General features: G+C 36.7%; 1 protein-coding gene across 7 annotated transcripts in view; it reads left to right on the forward strand.

The window, feature by feature from the left end:
- Positions 1-19,994, forward strand: part of LOC113238285 (apoptosis-stimulating of p53 protein 1) — a 468,812-nt gene that overhangs the window by 302,156 nt on the left and 146,662 nt on the right. For 4 of the 7 annotated variants that reach the window (XM_026475117.1, XM_026475119.1, XM_026475121.1 and 1 more), the window contains exon 2: positions 14,146-14,966. The exons of the other annotated variants lie outside the window; for them this stretch is intronic. In XM_026475117.1, the coding sequence (XP_026330902.1) occupies positions 14,256-14,966 (711 nt within the window). In that variant the 5' untranslated portion in view covers positions 14,146-14,255. The remainder of the gene's footprint in view (positions 1-14,145; positions 14,967-19,994) is intronic. 7 annotated transcript variants of the gene reach the window in all.

Consider the following 19,994-nt stretch of genomic DNA (forward strand, 5'->3'; position numbering starts at 1 on the left):
CCGCGTTACCAGTAAGAAAGAGGCAGATGACAATAAAAAACCGAGCTTATATATTTAGGAAATAAACAACCAAACGTCTTTTAAGTTTAAGAGTTATCTATGTGCGTCTTTACTAAAATGAAACCTTCTGTCTTTTTCTTTCCGGTAACGAAAGAGAGAGAAAGAGACAGAAGGATGCTAGTTTTTAGCGATCTAATCAATAACACATAAGGATTAAAGACTAAAGTAGTTTAAAAGCCAACTATATCGTTCGGTGTTCGGTTTTTACGAAACTTACCCTTTCGCCTTTAAGCTAAACTTTTCCGATCGAATTGTTTTCGTGAATTGTTTGAAAACACTATATTATTAAAATATTTGAAACCTCCGAATCCCAAACTAAGCAAGGCTTAAATTTCGGAATTCAGTGTTCAGTTTTTGTATGCACAAGTTTTTTAAATTTTACCTCATATTTTTTTATATAATAATAATATCAAGTGACGAAACGAACAAGTCGTGCGCCTGAGAGAAGACCCGTGCCCAGCTGTGGGATGCATAAATGTCAAAGAATCATTTATTCCATAGGTAAAATAAATTTACACTTGGAAACGTCACATTTAAGCTTATGCTCGTTCACTATGCTGACTTCCCTGAGAAGAACGAGCTAAAAACTCTAGGGATTGCTCTTTTCAAATAAATTTAAATGTTATGGAATACACTTTGAATCAAATTTGTGTGGATTCTAGAGGCATGTTGTTTTCCAGATGTATAGATTATCTAACATGTAGTCTTAAATTTTGTAATATGACTTTTCAATCATAATATTTATAATGTAGGTTTTAAACTCAGGAAATGATAATCTTAATATATGCTCCGGAATCTTATTGTAAAAACGTATTTAGTTCCCCAAAACAGAGTCGTATGTATTGATAATTATGATGAGTCTATTGTATTTTAACCTACTACTCGTAGGACTTTATTATTTGTGTTGTGGCATTACGACATGATACATTACGATATTCGAATTAATTAATTTTAACACAGTTTTGCAAGAAAAAAGCGTCGATTGGCTGGTGGTGAAAATACAATTTATTTTTAGTAAACATTCTAAGTAAATGGCTTTGTAAAATCCAACAGAAGTTGCTGAGGACAGTCTTCAAGGAGTTCACTAATGTCATCACTCAGGAATCTACCCTAAAACTTTGAGAATTTGATTAATTTATGATTATTCAATTTACCCGAATCGGGATAAATCGCGTTTTGATCTGTAATTTCGTTTTGATACTATACACCAGTTTGTTATAAGTGAATAAATACTGTGCGTGAGTAAATGCGCGAGCAGCACTAGAACATACTTTTTCATATAGTTTTTTATTGTTAACCAACTTCAAAAAAGGAGGAGGTTCTCAAATCGACTGTGTGTATTTTTTGTATGTACGTTACGCGACAACTCCGGTGACCCGATTTTGATGATTCTTTATTTGTTGGAAAGAGAGTACCTCAGGTGTTCAGATGAGGGTAGCAAACTAGGGGATGAATGACGTTTGAGGTCGGTTTTTTTAGTACTCTGTACTGTTTCATTACCACCATTCATATGTCAAACTCTTGACGGTGTGGCCGTTTATTTCACTATTCCTACCACTTGTTTGTCAAACTGTATTGATTTCTATGATAGTATGGATTCATGTTCTTCTTGCTTATGATATTGATGGCTTACACTATACTATTATGACCCAGAACTCAGCCACGCCGACCGCGTTATTAGTAGCCACCATTAAATCCTCAAGCGTGCAGGTGTTAGGTCACGCAGGGCACGATGTGAGATGGGCCATTGTTTGAAATCGCACAAACAATTTAGGTTAGACCTACTCAATAATTCTCACCTGAACGAATTGTCCTTACTCCGACAAACCTGAGTCCGAATTTTATTTAAAGATTTGATATCCATTGCAGGTTCCAAATAATCTAAGCACAATTGGTTGCAGATGTGATACGGTTTTCGCATGTAATAATGAATTTGAATTCGATTTCTTTTCTAAACGTGGTGAACGTATTGCTAGTACAATCACCAAGTAGCTTGTCAATATAGTCTTCACTGTCTGTATGATTATGAATAAAGAAGATCTATCTAACGTAGGGCTGTTCGTATTATCGATGATCCCAAACTCACAGACGGTATGGGGCCCCTTAGCTTACGGAGAGACGTTGGCTCTCTGTGCGTGTTCTATCGTCTTTATAATGGGGAGTGCTCTGAGGAACTTTTCGAACTGGTGCCACCGTCTCGTTTCTACCATCGCATCTCCCGCCTAAGGAGTAGAGCCCATCCTCACATCTTAGATGCCTGGCATTGTAAGACCACACGGGCATCTCGTTCGTTTCTTCCTCGAACCTGTAAGGTGTGGAATGATCTTCCTCCTGAAGTGTTCCCTTTGCGCTATGACATGGGGTTCTTCAAAAAGCGTGTTTACAGGGCTCTAAAAGGCTGGCAACGCATAGGCAGCTCATCTGATGTTGCAAATGTCCATGGGCGACGATGACCACCTCCCATCAAGTGGCTCGTCGGCTCGTTTGCCTCCTTCTTTACATAAAAAAAAAGATCGAACACACAGAAAAACGTCTGACTCGTTCGTTTCGTCTAATTCGGTGGGACTTGAATCGCCGTCCATGCTGCACCGTGTCATTACTCTAACTATCTGAGCCACGGGCCCACCCACCGGGTGGACGAAATTTTTTCTAACGCTAACCATAATGCGGCTAAGTGACAAAACAATAAAAAATAATAAAATAAAAACCATAACTCAGTTTTAGAATATTGAAATCGTTTAATGGTATTTCAGCTATTATTATGCGTTCAGGTATTTATGCGATGGAAGGGTAACTTACACGTTAACTAATTTTAACTATTTTTAAAAGAGAATTGTGTGCTGTATTTTTTGTTATTTAAAACGGATATTTCACCATTTGTCACTTAATCGCTTTTTAGTTAGTAGACGGCAGCTTTGTATTCATAATTATAACAAAACTAGTGAAGTTAATTCACAAAAAAAATCTCAATAAATTCACTGTCTGTAATTTTCTTAAAATCTATTCATCGGATCAAATCTTAAATCCCTATTAAGCGCTTTCAGGACCTTATGAAATTGTAATCCATATCGATCCTTCAGGTTCATGGTGGTACCTTTTAATATTCTTTTTCTTTGCATTATATTTCTGATGAATTGCTATTGTAGGCAATTCATAATTGTTGAATGAGGAAGTTTTGCGAACCAATTTCCATTTGTTATATCCAGTCCATTATCAAAATCCTCAACTCACCAGAAGCCTTTTTATTACCTGGTCTCTGACTGGGATATTCCCTGTAATATACCCGAACAACGCACCCATACCAATTTATAAAAGTTAATTTCTCAAATGGGTATCAATCGGGAATCGAGTCTGGGATCTACTCATCCAGAGCCTATGTAGTACAAACCGTTGAACCATCAAGATTGGAAAGTTGTTTTGAATAGAACCTATAAAATGCTATCGAAAAACTAACGCTAACTAGCAAACGCGTACTTATGTTACGTGGTATAAGTCAGTTAATAAATATTGTAGGCTGTCGATACGACCCCAGCCAGAAATTTTACGCCCCTCTCAGAATTAATCGTGCCGTATAAAGGATCATGCCACATCTTGTCGATGTGAATTATCGGCACGTCCGTCATAAGGATTGCTTGTGGGCCAATAGGGTACAGGGCTTTTACCTGTAATTAAATCTACCTTAATTGCGCATCGATCGACGGATGTGCTGCCGTTTATCATGTCTCTTGACATTATGCCATTCGCACGTGTTCTGTGAGAAGGGTGTTGATGAGGTTGGCTAACGAATTATGTTCTCTATGTCTATAACAGGGTTGTTGACGATGCAGGTTTTTTACACATCAGCGGAAGCCGATGTGGTTACTGATTTTTTTACCTTAACATCAGTAGATGCTGATTTCGTCTATTTAAAAAAGTACTGAAAAATATAAAGATCTTTATTGAATTTAAATGAAAAAGATTTTTTAATAATTTTTTAGTGTTTTTATTGAATGTCAGGATGATTCACCACCATAATATTCAATTATTTTTTGTGACATTACTCCACTACTTTGTTATAACTATTAATACAAAGAAAGAACACAAACAAATCCTTCGATCCGGCCGGTTCGAACTGCCGTCTTCTAGCAAACCGTGCCAGGCGCAATGCCGACTAAGCCATGGAACGAACCAGCGGACCTCACGAATTGTTTTTGTGCTTGTTTATCGGATCTTTTGTATCTAATTTGCGATCTTTGTTTGATAATTGTAACAATTTTTTTTATATTTTGTGATCTTTATCAACACAACAATCTAAGCAGACTGAATTAAAATTGTTAATCATACCGGAATTTTCTCAAAAGTAAGTACGACAGCTGAGTTGATTGTTAGGCTTGCAGTCTGTGTCCGAATGGTTTGTAAATATTAGCAAATATTCGCACTAAATATCAGCATTGATGACTGCGGATGCGGATGTGACATTCGCAACTACCCTGTTCTATAACAGTTGAACATAAAGCGGTTTTCAAATTCAGCAACTTTGCCATGAGCTTTTACACGTAGTTGACCATCGCCTGATTCGAACCGACGTCTTCTAGCTTACCGTGCCAGACGTTATACCATATAAGCATCGGAACGAACCAGCGGACCTCACGAATTTTTCTGTGTGTTTGCGTCGTGTCTTTGTATTTGGTTTTTCAACGATTTTTTAGTCGTAGCGCCATCTATGAGAAATCTATGAAAGATTTATCATCCAGTTAGTACCTTTACAGCTACCTAGCCCGCTAGCTTAGTTAGTGTCCGGCCGGATCGAAGGAATTTTTTCTAAGGGTTCGATCTTTGTATTAATAATTACTATCTCTGATTAAAAATTCGACTATGTTCTCTGAAAAGTAAAAAAAGAATGACATTTAAATTATAGTTGTATTAGGAAAGGTATTGTAAAGTAAAATTAAAAGAGCTGTTATATTTTAATTAAAGAGATATATTTCAATTATTACCGAGGACGAAATAAAAAGAGGAGGAATTAATTAAAACTGATTAATTTCACGTTTTACTACTTACGTGTTTTCCTCGAACTCTTGAGTTTTTGAATATTGAAAGAAAACTACGTTGAGGTTTGTGTTCTGCACATTTCATCTTGAAATTTTATGGGCGTTGCAAACAGAAACCCCAGCGGTTAGAATTCATAAAGTACGGTGACTGGTGGTAGCAAGCTCGGATTAAATTTTGTACTGCTTCGTCGGCTCTCGTCTTACCTCGCATTATGAAATGTGTTATTCGCCGCGATTTCTTTTTGCTAAGGAAATAAAAATTCAGCTCATTCTCAGCTTATACCGCATCTCGTATACATAAGTAATTTACATGAAATTGGATTTGCGAAATTGCTAAGCTTTTTTGCAATATGAGTATCTATTTTCTGAAGACGTTTTTTTTTACGTTGAACATACCAAATGACGGGAAGAACAAGTTGTGTGTGTAAGTGACACGGCTGTTCATACCAGTTGCAGTGCTGCTCACAGTTTTAAATCGTAAATAACTGAGACATAAGTTGCAAAGGCTAGTCTTCCACAAAGTCTACTACTACTATAACACGTTATACGCACAAATTAATAAGAATAAGGTCAGTTAGGTCAGATTTCTTTTTTTTTAACTGATTCACAATGATTTTCATCTCTACAAGTTCCAATTACGGGGGTGGATTATAAAAGTTTTCACGAAGTAACGAAAGGGACCCGTTTCTGTTTAGTAACAAACAATTTCTCTTGCCATTGTGCAGTGAAATTTTTCTTAATTTTCCGCTGGCGCGTCGAGTGGAATAATAACCGTCTTAATGGGTTTTCCCTTGTCTTTTATTTCGTGGAGAAATTCTAAACTAGAACACTGAATTCAATAAAGCTATTTATGTAATAAATAGGTCTTCATTGCGTATTTAGTAGGTCTTCAATTTACATTTTTTTGTTAAGAGTTCGTGATTAATGTGAAAAATATCTCCTAATATGGATATATATACAATATATACGTCCCACTGCTGGGCACGGGTCTCCTCTCAGGCGAGGGTTTACGTCATAGTCCGCCACTCTGGCCATTTGCGGGTTGGGGACTTCACGCGTTCTCCAAGGGTTGTGAACTTTCTTCGACGCGCTTGTTGAGGTTTTGTTACGATGTTTTCCTTCACCGAAAAGTTCATGGTGAAATTCAAATTAAATATGGATAGGGTAAAAATAATTTAACTGCCTCCGTGGCCGAACGGTTACCATGCCGGACTGCCACGCAGAGGTCCCAGGTTCGATTCCCGGGCCGGGAGAAATATTTGTATGGCTTACATTTATTTCTCTCGTGAGTTTGGGTGTAACTTGTGGTTGTCTATTTAGGTGTCCATGGCAGCCGCGACACAGGGTTTCCCTAGTGCGGGGCTATGATGAGTGTGTGCGATATTTATAAAATTTCGTAGCAAATCTGCAGGCTTATCATGAGGGGAAATAGATAAAACTTAAGTGCGTAGAGATATCTCTGTCTTCTGTACCGATTATGTCTCACCTCCGAGCATGACGTAACAGGAACAGCAACTCTACCGTAGACAAGATTTTCTCAACGTGTACTTTCTGTCTTCGGCCCCAAGTGCAGTAGAGATATTTCGCTACGACGATCGGTCAGAAGTATACAAAATTTGCCTGTCGTGCTATGATTGGAGAGAAATTGTCTTTGTATGCGCGACAACTTAAACCTCATAGCGCTTTGCCCGCGCCTGTATAGATACTTCGTAGTGACGTCATTTTCGAGAGAAAATTGACGGTTCGAAGAAGAGATAACTTTTGTCTTCGGGCTCATGCTAAGCCTGCTGATTTTAATAAGATTCTATAATTACATAGGGACAAAACCGAAACTCACTGAAACTGAAACTCTTTTTAGTAGCAATAGAGCTCCTTGTGAAAGATTTCATCCAACCTTACCTATTTCTGCCGCCCAGCTATAACGTGAGCATTACTGCGTTCCGATTTAGAAGGGTAAGGGTGCTGGTGAAATTACATCTGCCCTCGTAACGAAAAAAGGCACAACTATGTGTACTTTATACGACAGTTGTGCCCTTTTTCGCTTCGAGGGCAGAACTTATGTCTCAGAGTGACGGGTGCAGAGGCAGTGTCCTTCAGATCGCACGACGCAACTAGGCGCAAGCTCGAAACAACCACCGACTTTTCCTCGATGTGATACTTCTGTGTATATCTGTCTCTCTTACCGATAGCCTAGATTTCCTTGGCATAATATTGAGCGCAAACTTAACTTTGGCGCTTATATTAAATGTAAGGCACAAATTGCAGCCAAAAAACTGGGTATCCTTAACAAGGTTAAGCGATATTTCACGCCTGGACAGCTCTTAACTTTATACAAAGCACAAGTCCGATCTTGCATGGAGTACTGCAGTCATCTGTGGGATCGCTCAGCGAAGTATCAAATTGAGGCTCTTGATTCGATTGAGCGCAGAGTCAGAAGACTTATTGGCGACGTTAAGCTCGAATCTAAAGTTCACAGTTTAGCCCATCGGAGCAAAGTTGCCCGTCTGTCGGTTTTTTACAGAATATATTTCGGTGAGTGTGCCCAGGAGCTCCATCAGTTCATTCCGCCCGCCCCCTCTTACCATCGGACATCCAGACGTACGGCGGGATATCATCCTTACTTGGTCGATATGCCCTTCAGGCGTACTAAGCGCTTTTCATTATCTTTTGTTACGCACCCAGCCCAGGAATGGAATTTCTTGCCTGCGTCTGTATTTCCGAATTCATACAATCAGGGTATCTTTAAGGTGCGACTGATAGGCATCTTCTGAGCAAGCTCGTTCCATCGTAGTTCCTATCTTTGCTCAAGAGGTAGGTAGGTAGTGGTCAAGAGCCAGTCCATAAAAAAAAGATCTTTGTGATTTAAAGCTCTGAGTGGCACTGCAACTATTACGGATAGACGTGTTCTTTACCACCAAACGCAGGATATTATCTTTAGATTAATTCCTACTAATTAATTCTTCATCGTTATCGCCAGCTTGTTACCGCCCACTGCTGTACATAAGTCTCGCCCAATGTTCGCCATTTAGCTTTGTCTTCAGGTTGTCGAATTTATTTTCCTTACAGCAGCTTTTCGCAGATCGACTCTCCATCTGACCGGATTACGTTTTCCAAATCGTGGTCTTTACTCAAGATCTCGTTTACTCCATCGGTTATAAGATCTTCGACAGATATGGCAACTTCCTTGTCGTTTTCAGCTTTGCTGTTTATGTCTATGACCTTGGTTGAATTTTATTAAGAATTTTGTCTTTCATAAGTGCAATGTAAACTTACGTGGGCACGATTCTTCTACTGCGCTGAGCATTCGAAATAACAATGTCCATCAATTTCAGGGGTTACTTACAGAAACAATCCTAGTTATAGAAAAGTCGAATAAAATCAAAATAAAAGTTAGTTATAGAAATGAAAAGACAGTCTCTGCTAGTTTGTTCTTGTTCCTTGAAAGTTATAACTTGGACCTTTTCAAGGCGAGAGTGAATAGGCAATATTTAGGTGAGCATACTCCATCGTCGAGTTCATCGCCACTTTCCATCAGGTGAGATGGAAGTCAAATGCGCACTTATTTAAAAAAAAAGCTTCATATCCATAATTATTTAAATAATTATAAAGTACTTTACATTCCGTGTTAGTTTCTGGGATATATTAATTGTATAACTGGCTGGAATTATACAAAAAGACCTTCTATTTCTTCTGGAATTCAATTTTATACATTTAAATTGAAATTAGGTTTATCTATCGACCGTATTATTAAAGAACCTTGAAGCAATAAAAACAAGTCACACATTGTATTGTACACTTTTAGTAACAAATGTATTGTAAGAGGCCTAAAAATATTTTGACGCTGCGTTTGATTAACTATACGCGATACCAGTAACATCTAATTAAAGTTAGCATAAGATGACGTCATTGTGACATCATGACCCTGCTGTAACTGATTACTATTATAAATTCTATATTATGTGAAACTTTCTTGAGTTGTTCTGCGTATTCTTGTAAAAATTTCTGCAATATTGGAAAGCAAGGTTAAGCCCGTTTGTTGCAGAGTCAACACACGAACAGTTTTTTCTTTTAGTCGCATTGCAACGCGTGCCTAGTACAGCACTACTAAATAAATGTCGTTTCAGCTCGTTCGCTGAATTATTGCTGTAATAACTAATAATTAAAATAATAGCAAATTATTATAATAATCTCTAAACGACCAGCATGTTTAAAGTACCTTTTATTAACAAATTAGACGGGCAAATAATCATGTCCTCTCTATTTCTCAGAAAGAGTAGCTTCATTATCTAATTCAGATTGCGAGTGCTTCAACATCGGAATAGGTATTTTTGTAGTCACGTTGAATCCATACTAAGCAAGGGCTTTTGACAGGAATGTTAATGAAAAGGCCTTCGCTTAATAAAGTAGACTTACTGTGAATAGAACGCAATTACTGGGTCTATGGCTCCTTTAGCCATGTATTTACTATACTACTCTAAGGTACAGTCACGCAATTTAGTATGTATACTGTGGCATCCTGGATGATAATATCCTCAGTACAAAGTACTAAAAAACCGACATCAAAAGTTCGTGGAATTACATCTATTTGCCAAGTTTTATTGAAATCGGTTACCGGAAAGTACGCGAAACCGGATTCATCCTCTAGTTTGCCACCCTTACGGGTGGAATATTTTCTCAAAATTTAAATGTGACCACTTAATGATACACGCAAAAATGCAGTCGAATTGAGAACCTCCTCCTTTTTTTGAAGTTGGTTGAAAATAAGAATAAACTCTCGGGCACAATTCGAACTACCTTGCATTTTTAGTATTAAACAAAGTTGATTTGATAAAAAAACTGTAATATTAAGTTTATTGAATATCACGATGTTCTACCAACATGATATTCCATTTTTTTTGTGAAATTACTCCACTACTTTGTTATAATAATATAAGGAAAGAGAGACAGAGGAAAACCGGGATGAAATTATTTAGATCAGATAAGGGAAAAAGTTAATGTCGTGTCGTAACAGGATTACTCCACGACTTGAGCTCATCCTCTTAAATAAAAAGCAGTGACGTCGTTCTTTTTTAATATTTTACTAATTATTTATAAAAGAATATATTTTCAATATTCAACGTGAATACTTGTAAGACAATTCCGTGACAGTACAATCTTAATTAACTTTTTCATGTTGGTGACGAAAGGGTCAAGACATAAGTTGACAAGCCCCATGTGCCTGTAATTTCACCAGCACCCTTACCCTTCAAAACCGGAACGCAGTAATGCTCACATACCTGGACGAACTCTTTCACAAGGAGCTCGACAGCTACTAAACATGTATACATGTTGTTGCATGCGACTGTACTGTTATACTACAGACGTAGATGTAAAAGGTATTTGAGATATACCTGCACAGAAAAAAAGGATTTCTACCAATAAGAAAGAGCAATTTCTCTAAATATTTGCTGATTCTGAAAAAATATTTATTAAAAGTAATAAAATATTGTCATTACAAAAATACTGCTTACCTTTTTCTAATACAATTTTACTCTTAACTTTATTCTAACTTTTAGACAAATACGTTCACTTCAAGATTTTATTTCGTTTCTAATCAATTAATTGGACATTACTTACATCAAGAAATTTTTACCTCTTACATCAAATTTAAATAATCTTAAATGAATTCAAAATTTCTTGGGTGTATTTTAAGAAAATACATTCTTAAACAAAAAAGAAGTAGTTTGCTATTCAGATTCATATTCTAAATTCTAGAGTGTATTATTAAAGCAACATTTCGTTGCGTTTTCATAGTCAATGTTGTCGTGACATGTCGCCGAAGGCGCACGCTGTAACGATTACTTTTACTTGTGCTTGTAATCATAAAAATCATAAACTGTCATTTATCCAAAGAAACAATATGTACACTACTCTCATTCGTATCTCTAGTTTGTTAGGGTGTTATTTATAGTCATAATTTAAGAAATTTGGTTTCAGCATGAAATCAAACTACACTTGTAACAAGCACAACTTTAACATGCAATTAGTTCTACCACGCCACTGCTAGATGGCATTAGTTGTACTCTGAAACGCGCTATCGTTTTGTTAACTTCAATAGTATAAAGTTATCTCATATATTTGGATTTGTTAGTGCTTTCTGCCGCTGTAGCATTTATACGGCACTGATTGGTCCTCAAGTATTTGAGAAGATTCCGTCCTATTTTTGCTACTTTAAGGTTTGGCACTGAACAGTGTGCTTTCACGCTAGTGGGTCATACTGTTGGCTCCATAACCCTGTGAATTTACCCTTTTTGATATTCTTCAGTCAAATAATTAAGTATCTCTCAATTATTAATTCTTTTTTTTTTTCAAATCAAAATCGGACATTTCTAGTAACAAATAAATATTTTGTTGAATTACTACTACTAGAGTGGCTTTGTGACTTGAAGTAAATTAATTTGCTCTTGGATTAAATATTTCTGTCTTATAACTAAAATACACTTTTGAGACTTTTTTACTATTATCAAGTAATTATTCTCTAGCATCTATAGGGAGAGGATCGTTTTGTTGGACTTAATAAATTTGTCTTCATAAAAAGAATTTTGTCCTTTTCTAGGTAATCTGTTTTTACTGTGTGGAGGTTAACTGTGTAAAGCGAAAAAATTGTCCTGTGGCACTGGTATCCTGTATTTGAGGTTCAGTAATTACATGTTTAACTATTGATAGTGTATCATCAAAGTTGCTGTGGTCAAATGTCAACTTATTGTTTGCCTGAAACCGATTCACTAATGAAGGACTTGTCATTCTTCAAAACTTAGTACTCACAGCAATTTACAATTTAGATAGTGACATGAACAAACCTATAAGTTTTTTAAATGTAAAAATTTTATTAGAGATACACAGCGCTGTGGTTGAAATGCAAGTTGTCACCTTTTACTTTTGCAGTTTAAATATGTAGAGTGGCAATGGGATGCACGAACGTCTACCAGAGAGGCTCCGTCTCGCTATCGGAAATAAACGTCGGAAGTCGCACAGGGAATATTCCCCTTCTTAAGTTATCACATAGATGCTACGTTATATACTTATAAGTAGATTTTATGTATCTGTTTATTTGTGGAGAGGAAGAGAAAGAGAGAGAAATGAGATGGATAAGATAGAGATCATTGTGAACTATTTACGTGAAATGATAACAAATATTTTAACTTAGGGCTCCTTCACATTAGATGCTTGTAGAAGCGTTGCAGTGCAACCGTGGCGCTTCAGTAATTTTTAGTCCACTAATTGTGACAGTAAAAGTGGCCCGCGCGTAGCACGACAATGGCGTTGCGACTGCGCTTCTAAATATCTTCTATTCGCTTCTATAAGCGTCTAATTTGAAGGCGCCCTTAGTATCTACTGTACAATGGCCGTTGCACAGCTCGCAACCGACAGTAAGTCCATCCTCACGCTCTGGAAACGAATCGATTTCGGACTGTACGGTTTCAAGGAGCTTCCATGAACATTTAGGTTGTGGAATGAATTCCCAGTTGAGGTTTTCCCGCAGAAATACAGCATGAACTCCTTCAAAATAGGTTTGAAAAGGGTCCTAAAGGGTTGACAATGCGCTCGTAACGCCACTGGTGTTGCAGGCGTTCGTAGGCGACGGTGATCTTGTTTACTTTATATATAAAAAAAGGTTTATTAATCAATTAAGCCACAGACGAAAAATGTTGACAATGAAGTGAATTAACAAATCTGTTCAGATCTTCGTGTATGTCGTTCTCTTCTTTGGCTTCTGAAGTTGTATAATAAAGTTGTTGGTGAAAACTGAACAAAGGATGTACGAGTCCAACCTTTGTAGAACTTTGTTACTTGACATTCAGTTTATTGTACGTTGAAAAGGCCTGCGCTAGTGTAGGCTTTAAAATATGCTCTATTCACGCGATATTGATTTTACAACACACGGTATGAATATCGTCGAATATTGTAGTTCTACTTTGATAGTTAGTAGTATTGTTTTCTAAGAAATACATGGGACATTTCAATTAAAGTCGGTATTTGCCACAACGTTTAGAGAATAAACATTGAAATAAAATTTAGTACTAAAAGTGACTTAACTAAGAGTGTAAATTTTATGTAAATTTTCTCTCTCACAGAAAGAAGTAGCAGTAGAGTTCCTTGTTAAAAAGTTCGTCCAGTAAAGTACTGCCACTTTACCTATTTCTGCCGCTGAGCAGTAATGTGAGCATTACTGCGGTTCGGTTTTGAAGGGTAAGGATGTTGGTAAAATTACAGGCACAAGGGACTGGTCCACTTATGTCTCAGGGTGAAGGGCGCAGTGGCAGTGTCCATCAAATCTTTGCGATTTAAAGTTGTAAAATTGGTATGAGGTCCAAGGACTGGACTAAGAAGTCCATGACAATTGTATGATATCTCGCGTAATTTTTTTTTCTTCAGATATTTGTTCCCAAATCTCAATATTAATGTACGACCTACTTAACGCTACCAATTTCAACAGAGAGTCACGCAAACGTGAGCCTCCCTTGATAAATGACCTTATTTGCTGTCAAGGTAGCTTAAAATATTACTAGAATATTAACACAAGGGCAACGTTCCGCTCCTAGTTATTAACAGTGTGTCATAGTTCTTCACTTGAAGTGAAGAAACTTTAATATCTCAGTGAAAGATGTGCGGTTAACCTAATAACGGCTTTCTTAAGCACATAAATAGTGTTATTAGTCTATTAGATTATGTCTTGTTAATTATTTAGCTTTTCTAGGATAAGACTGTACTAAAAGTTCTACCATTCTACGTAATTGTATGATAAAAGTTCATGGTACTCACCTGTTTAGCTCTTTCAGGTTGTATCTAGTATATTTGAAATAAATTATAAATAATAAATGTCTACAAGCCTCTATTTACAAAGAGCAATCCTTACAGAATTTTTATTTTACTCAGTGTAATCTTTCTTGTGAATGAGTTGTAGACTTTTATCCAAGGATAATGTGCTTACATATGAAAAATCCATTTTTTATTTAGATTTTGAAAATAGTAAACTTAAAAATGACAGCTTTTTTAACATTATAAAATGCCACAGGTTTTCCAGTTTTTAAAGTTGTGTTTTTCTATAAAGTATCAAAAACAATGAATAATAACACCAAATTTATGTGAGTGATAATAGTATTAAGTTATAAATGACTGGCGAAAATGTTAGCTTGTGTGTGTCAGCCTACGGAGACTGCACTACTTTTCAAAGGAGGTTCCGTCGACATGGGACCACTCGGTACCAGCAAAGCTCGTCACACTAATCCTGATGCCATTAAAACAATTAAAATGATGCCTAGAACAGTTCGCCGCTTCAGCGAAGACAAAACTAGCTCACCATCTCTGACATCATCACCTTCTTTTATCAGCTCCTCAGGAAGTCTCCTCAATTTACGAAAGATAGAACGAAAAACAAAATCAACGAAAATTTTGGTCAATCCCGTGTGTTCTGACAGCTTAAGCACAAGCGATGATGGCCACCCTTCTAAAAAAGGGAGTTCTAAATGGAACGTAAAGAAAAAACGTCTCAAATCAGAAATCAAAAACCGCAAAGAATACAAAAACGATAAAGATGAATCAATTAGTCGAAAGGAGGCTAGAGCGGACAAAAAATCGATATCTTGTTTCAAAACGCGGAGTTCCGAGGATAAGTCACGTTCAGACGACGATCGTAAATTCGGCAAAGAAAATTGTACCAATGAGAACGTCAGTAACTCGATTGGTAGACCGAAACCTGACCTAATAAGGCATTATAGAAAAAATAGTAAAGAAATATTAGTAGACGAGAGTACGCGGATTGATGAGTCGCTGTTAAAAACTGACCAATTGGAGACGGGAAAGACTGATAGAGCTATAACTGTTAAGGAAAACGAGGTAAGTTGCATGACAGATGATAGCATTAATCAATAGTAGGATAGTAACTTCGGAACTGAACGCCTTTAAGGGTTTCCAGTCTAATAGTGGATGCATTTATCAAATAAGCCGCGGTTAGAATTTGGAAAGCCGAATGTTAGTTAATTAAGTGGTATTTTAGTACAGAAACTCAGTTTCGAGAAGTTCGTAATTGAGATCAAAATTTAGATTGTAGCAATTGATTTATAAATGAAAATGATAAATATATTTCAACATGTTTTATCGATATCATAAAAGTTCGTGATAAGGCCATGCAGAAGTAATATGAAAACGCTTCGATACCGCATTCAACCTTTGTTTCTTAAACATGAGGACAATATTCAAATCGGATTTCTCAATTGTACACGGAATTGAGTTCATTATCGGTCGCATTCCGATCGTCTCCGTGAGGTTCAATCTGTATGCTAATAGGACCCTGAAACATCGTGCACATTCCGCACCCCATCATTATTGTCTCAATGGACTGCTGATGATATTGTCTTTATAATGCTGTTACTGAAATCTTTGGAATTAACTCGGAATTATTCACGAGATGTCTCTTGCCTTTTGTTTTAAGAAGAGTTATTACGCCTAGATGACTGAAGCTACTACGCGATTTTGGCTAACGTCTATGTAAATAATTATATTTCCATTCGGTGTACCAATATGTCATGTCTTTATTCGTATTACTGTCTTATTTGATGCAATTGGTTTGACATTGTTGTATCCATTAACTGTCTACGTGGCCGAACGGTTAACATGCTGATCTGCCACGCAGAGATCCCGGGTTGGATTCCGGGGCGGGGGAGAAATATTTGTATGGCCTATATTTATTTCTCTCGTGAGTTTGGGTGTAATTTGTGGTTGCCTATGTGTGTGGCTATGGCATCCGTGGCACAGGATTTCCCTAGTGCAGGCCTATGAGTGCGTGTGTTGTTATTATTACTAAAATTTTGTATTTGTGATTAACATAAACTTTCATTTTTTGTCATGTGCGATTCTGTATTTTTTTTTGTTCAGATAGTCGTTTTTGTCACTAAATTTGATATTTTTATCGTAAAAGACATTGTGTGCTAGTCTACCTTGTTTTGTATATGAAGAAAACTCATTGGTAAAATGAAATTGACCCGAATCGTTGCTCAAGATGTTAAGTTGCGTAACTGAAAATATGTTTGACCTTAAAAATTCGCTTATACGACACTTAGGACAGAGACGATATAAGAAAAGTATTTTCTGTCCTAAGAGACCTACATATTTAATATATGTGAGTGTAGTTATAATTATGTAATGTAAAACTCATCAGATCGTTTAAGCGTAAACTTAATTTACATAAAAACAAGATCGTTTTGGCGTAACAGCAGAATCGGATCAATATCGTATCGTGATCGCCCCGCACGATATTTCTGCTTCATTGATATTGGTTTTGATGCAGGAATTTGCATAAAATTTTAGCATATGAATATTTGAATTGAAAATTGCTGCTCATCACTAACATCACAATTGTAGATAACGTGTAGGGTAAAACTAGACAATACGCCCCACTTTTTTTTAGAGTTCAATGAAATCAAATTCTGGAGACATTCAATCAATATCTTTATTTTGGAACAATATTTGGTATTTTAGGAACTATTTGTGAATTATTTAAAGTAATACAGACCAATAAATGCCTTTTGGTGACAATTTTTTTTAAAGATGAGGTGGGGCGTTTTGTAAAATGACTGTTGGCTAATATGCCTCACTAGTATTACAAAATGCCCCAGTTTAAAAATCACATTTTCTTGCTATTCTTATGCTAAATGAACTACGTATAAAGGCAAAAATTCAGTCTTAATATTATTTTGTATCTAAAAATTCTAAAAATCTACCTATATTATACGAAAAGAAATTTTAAAAAAATCAAAAATGCAAATGCTTCTTTCAAAATCACAGTTTTCTTACTGGCATTAATTTTGTACTACGATAAATCAGTCTTCAAACATTTAACATTAGGTATAGGACTATTTCTTGACAGTTACTCTTTTTGCTTTTCGACCACAGCGATTGCATAAAGGGTTATACATGGTACAAAACTCATGCAACCATGCAGAACACGACGTACACTGAATCCAGTCTTCTGACGATTTCGTATGAAAATAATTTTCGGTGCATTCCGCACATCTGTCTGTGTCTTCATCGGATATTTCATCCTCTGAAACAACTGATATATTTTCATCGTTACTATCAGATGAAGATGAGTATTCTATCTTCTTTTTTTTTTGTAGTTTTGAAGGATCTTTCTTTAATTTTTTTTGTCGACTTCTGTCTTTTTCTCCAATTGTTTTTTGCTTCTTTGTGCGACTTTTATGACTTTCATTTACTTTTCTCTTTCTGGCGCTCGTGTTTTGTCTTAGTTTCCCAGCTTCAACTTTCTGTTTCTTTTTATCTGCAATTAATTTTCTTTTTTGTATATGCTCATCAGAAGTTAGAATAACGGCTTTTTGCTTCTTTTTTGATAGTACGAATGGCAGTTTCGGTACAGGATGGATTTCACTTAAAATTTTGGAAGGCGTATCTTTGGAGTCGGCAGTTACGGTCTTTTCAGGTATTATTTGTTCAATCAGATCCATGTCATTTAATTCAATGCTATATGGTTCAGTAGGACGCTTCTGCGGACATTTTTTGGGGGTTGCTGGAGAAAGAGTCATTATTTGTATCGGTGAATGAATAGCACTTGTAGAATCATCTGACTTGTTTTTATTGGCTGTTTGTTCTTCAAAATTAGCTTCAAGTTCAGGAACGCGACAACGAAGCGAAGAATGTATTGTCACTGTGGTGACCAAAATATTACCAGATCCTTGTTCACTGGGTGATGTGGGTGTTGACGCAGTAGTCATCAAAACGTACTCGGAACGATGTTGTTTTGAACTTTCGGCCTCCAGTTCAAGGTTGATCTGCTGTGACGCTATGGGTAAATCTGGAAGTGTAGCCGAAGGACCTACAAGCAATGACATGGACTCTGTCGAAGTATCATCTTCATCATTTGGGGCGTTTTCGACCAAATCTTGCTCTCGCAAAGAATCTGACAAGGAGAAGTAGTGTTCAGGAATAGCACTAGGGTTGAAGGGATAGATTCCACACGACTTCAAGGCTGATACGCCATTTCGTATAGTAGCAGCTTTACCCCAAGCCCCGCCGATCAGTTTTGAAACGTCATATCGTGTCAGTTTCTTATCTTTATTTCTTACCATCCATGCTCTTGCTTCTTGAGCAAAGTACATCTTCAGAGGACGAAAAAATGCTCTATCTAGTGGTTGAAGGGCGTGTGTTGTGTGACTAGGGAGACACAACAATATCACGTTGTTTTCTTTGGCCACTTCCAGTAGTCGTATGTTATTACTGTGCGAGCTGTGTCCATCTAAAACCAACAGCGTCTTTCTTTGACTTTTGTGGCGTAGAAACACTTCTTCAAACCACTTCATGAAAAGATCTGAATTAATGTAGGAAGACTTTTTATTCATAAAAACTTGGGATCCAGGGGGGAGTCCCTCGGAAAACTGTGGCTTACTGTATGTTCCTTTGTATATCAGTACTGGAGGAATAAAGTTTCCTTGGGCATTGCAGCAAGCAATAACTGTGACATTTTCCCCTTTTTCACAGCTAGTGAGCGTGAAAACGTCTCTGGCTCCTTTTGTGGCTACCACTTTGCCAGCTTTATTGTTCACTTGGATGCCAGACTCGTCCATATTATATATGTCTTCAGGGTGGTTGGCAAAATCATTTTTTTCATAGAGTTTGGTTAGTAAATCGAAAAAGTATTTGACGTCCTCTCGATTAACTCCATAAGCCCGAGCAAGCGATAATCCTTCTGACTGTCTCGTACTTAATTCAGGGTTACGTTTCATAAATCCCATAAACCAGGTGTTGCCCGCAGATGCCGAACTTTCTAAAAATGGATTTTTTATTTCAAGTTTCTTTGCTATTTGAAATGCCATCTCTTTAATATCTTTTCTCTCTGGGGCAAATCCAACTTGTTCTAATTTTTTTATATGAGCAACTATCTTCTTTTCATGCTCGATGGAAAATACTGGGTTGCGACCAAGGGGAACCTTTAATTTTCCAGATAGAAGATGCCTTCTGAGTGTCCGAGATGGGATTTTGAAAGTTCTGGAAGCTTCATTGACACCCATTACTTTATTTCGAACTTTCTCCATAGCCTTTTCCAGGTCTTCCGACGCCCATGACGCTCTCAGAGTACTTCTTTGGTATTTTCGAGGCATTATCTGTAATAAATTTCTAAACTATGTAATTTTGGTTTAGTTGAAATGCTGGGGCGTATTATAAAACAACACGTGGGGCATATTGTAAATTTCGATTTTTAAAACGCCCCACCAACGTCAAGACGACACGTTCAAGGTTATAATTGTAGGTACAATAAGAAAACAAAGTAAATTTATCGTGTTTTACTATGATACCTGTCAATCCAATAAGAAATACAAAACAACTAATGTATGAGAAAAATGCTGAAACTCACCGCAAATTGTTTTAATGCACAAAACCTTCGATTTGAATTTTTTCTCTTGTGATGTTCGAGAATCACGTGTGGACGCCAGCCATGTTGTCCGACGACTATTGTCTACTAGTGTGCGTTGTGTGCGTTTCGTAGCTGTCTTAATGTGCATATTATTGAAGTGGGGCGTTTTGTCAACTGGGGCGTTTTACCTAGTTTTACCCTACCATTTTAATTAAAAATAATTTGAAATAATGAATGGGGGTCTACCATAACCTTTCAAAAAACAATCTTATTTTAATGTAAGCATAATGTATGCTTATTAAAATATTTAGTATATATAGTATAAATAGTATTATTGTTATAGTGATGGAAAGTACGAATGATGTTCCAAAATTGTCTATTCCTTGCTAAAAATAGGAAAGAAATAACGCTATATGAACTGCATAATGCCATTTCTTTCTTTTTTGATGGTCCGAATCGTACTATCGTAGTATAATGTTTTTTTAATGGAACTCTAGGTC

This window comes from Hyposmocoma kahamanoa, unplaced genomic scaffold (assembly GCF_003589595.1).
Source record: "Hyposmocoma kahamanoa isolate Upper Pololo Valley unplaced genomic scaffold, ASM358959v1 95, whole genome shotgun sequence".
Taxonomy (NCBI): Eukaryota; Metazoa; Arthropoda; class Insecta; order Lepidoptera; family Cosmopterigidae; genus Hyposmocoma; species Hyposmocoma kahamanoa.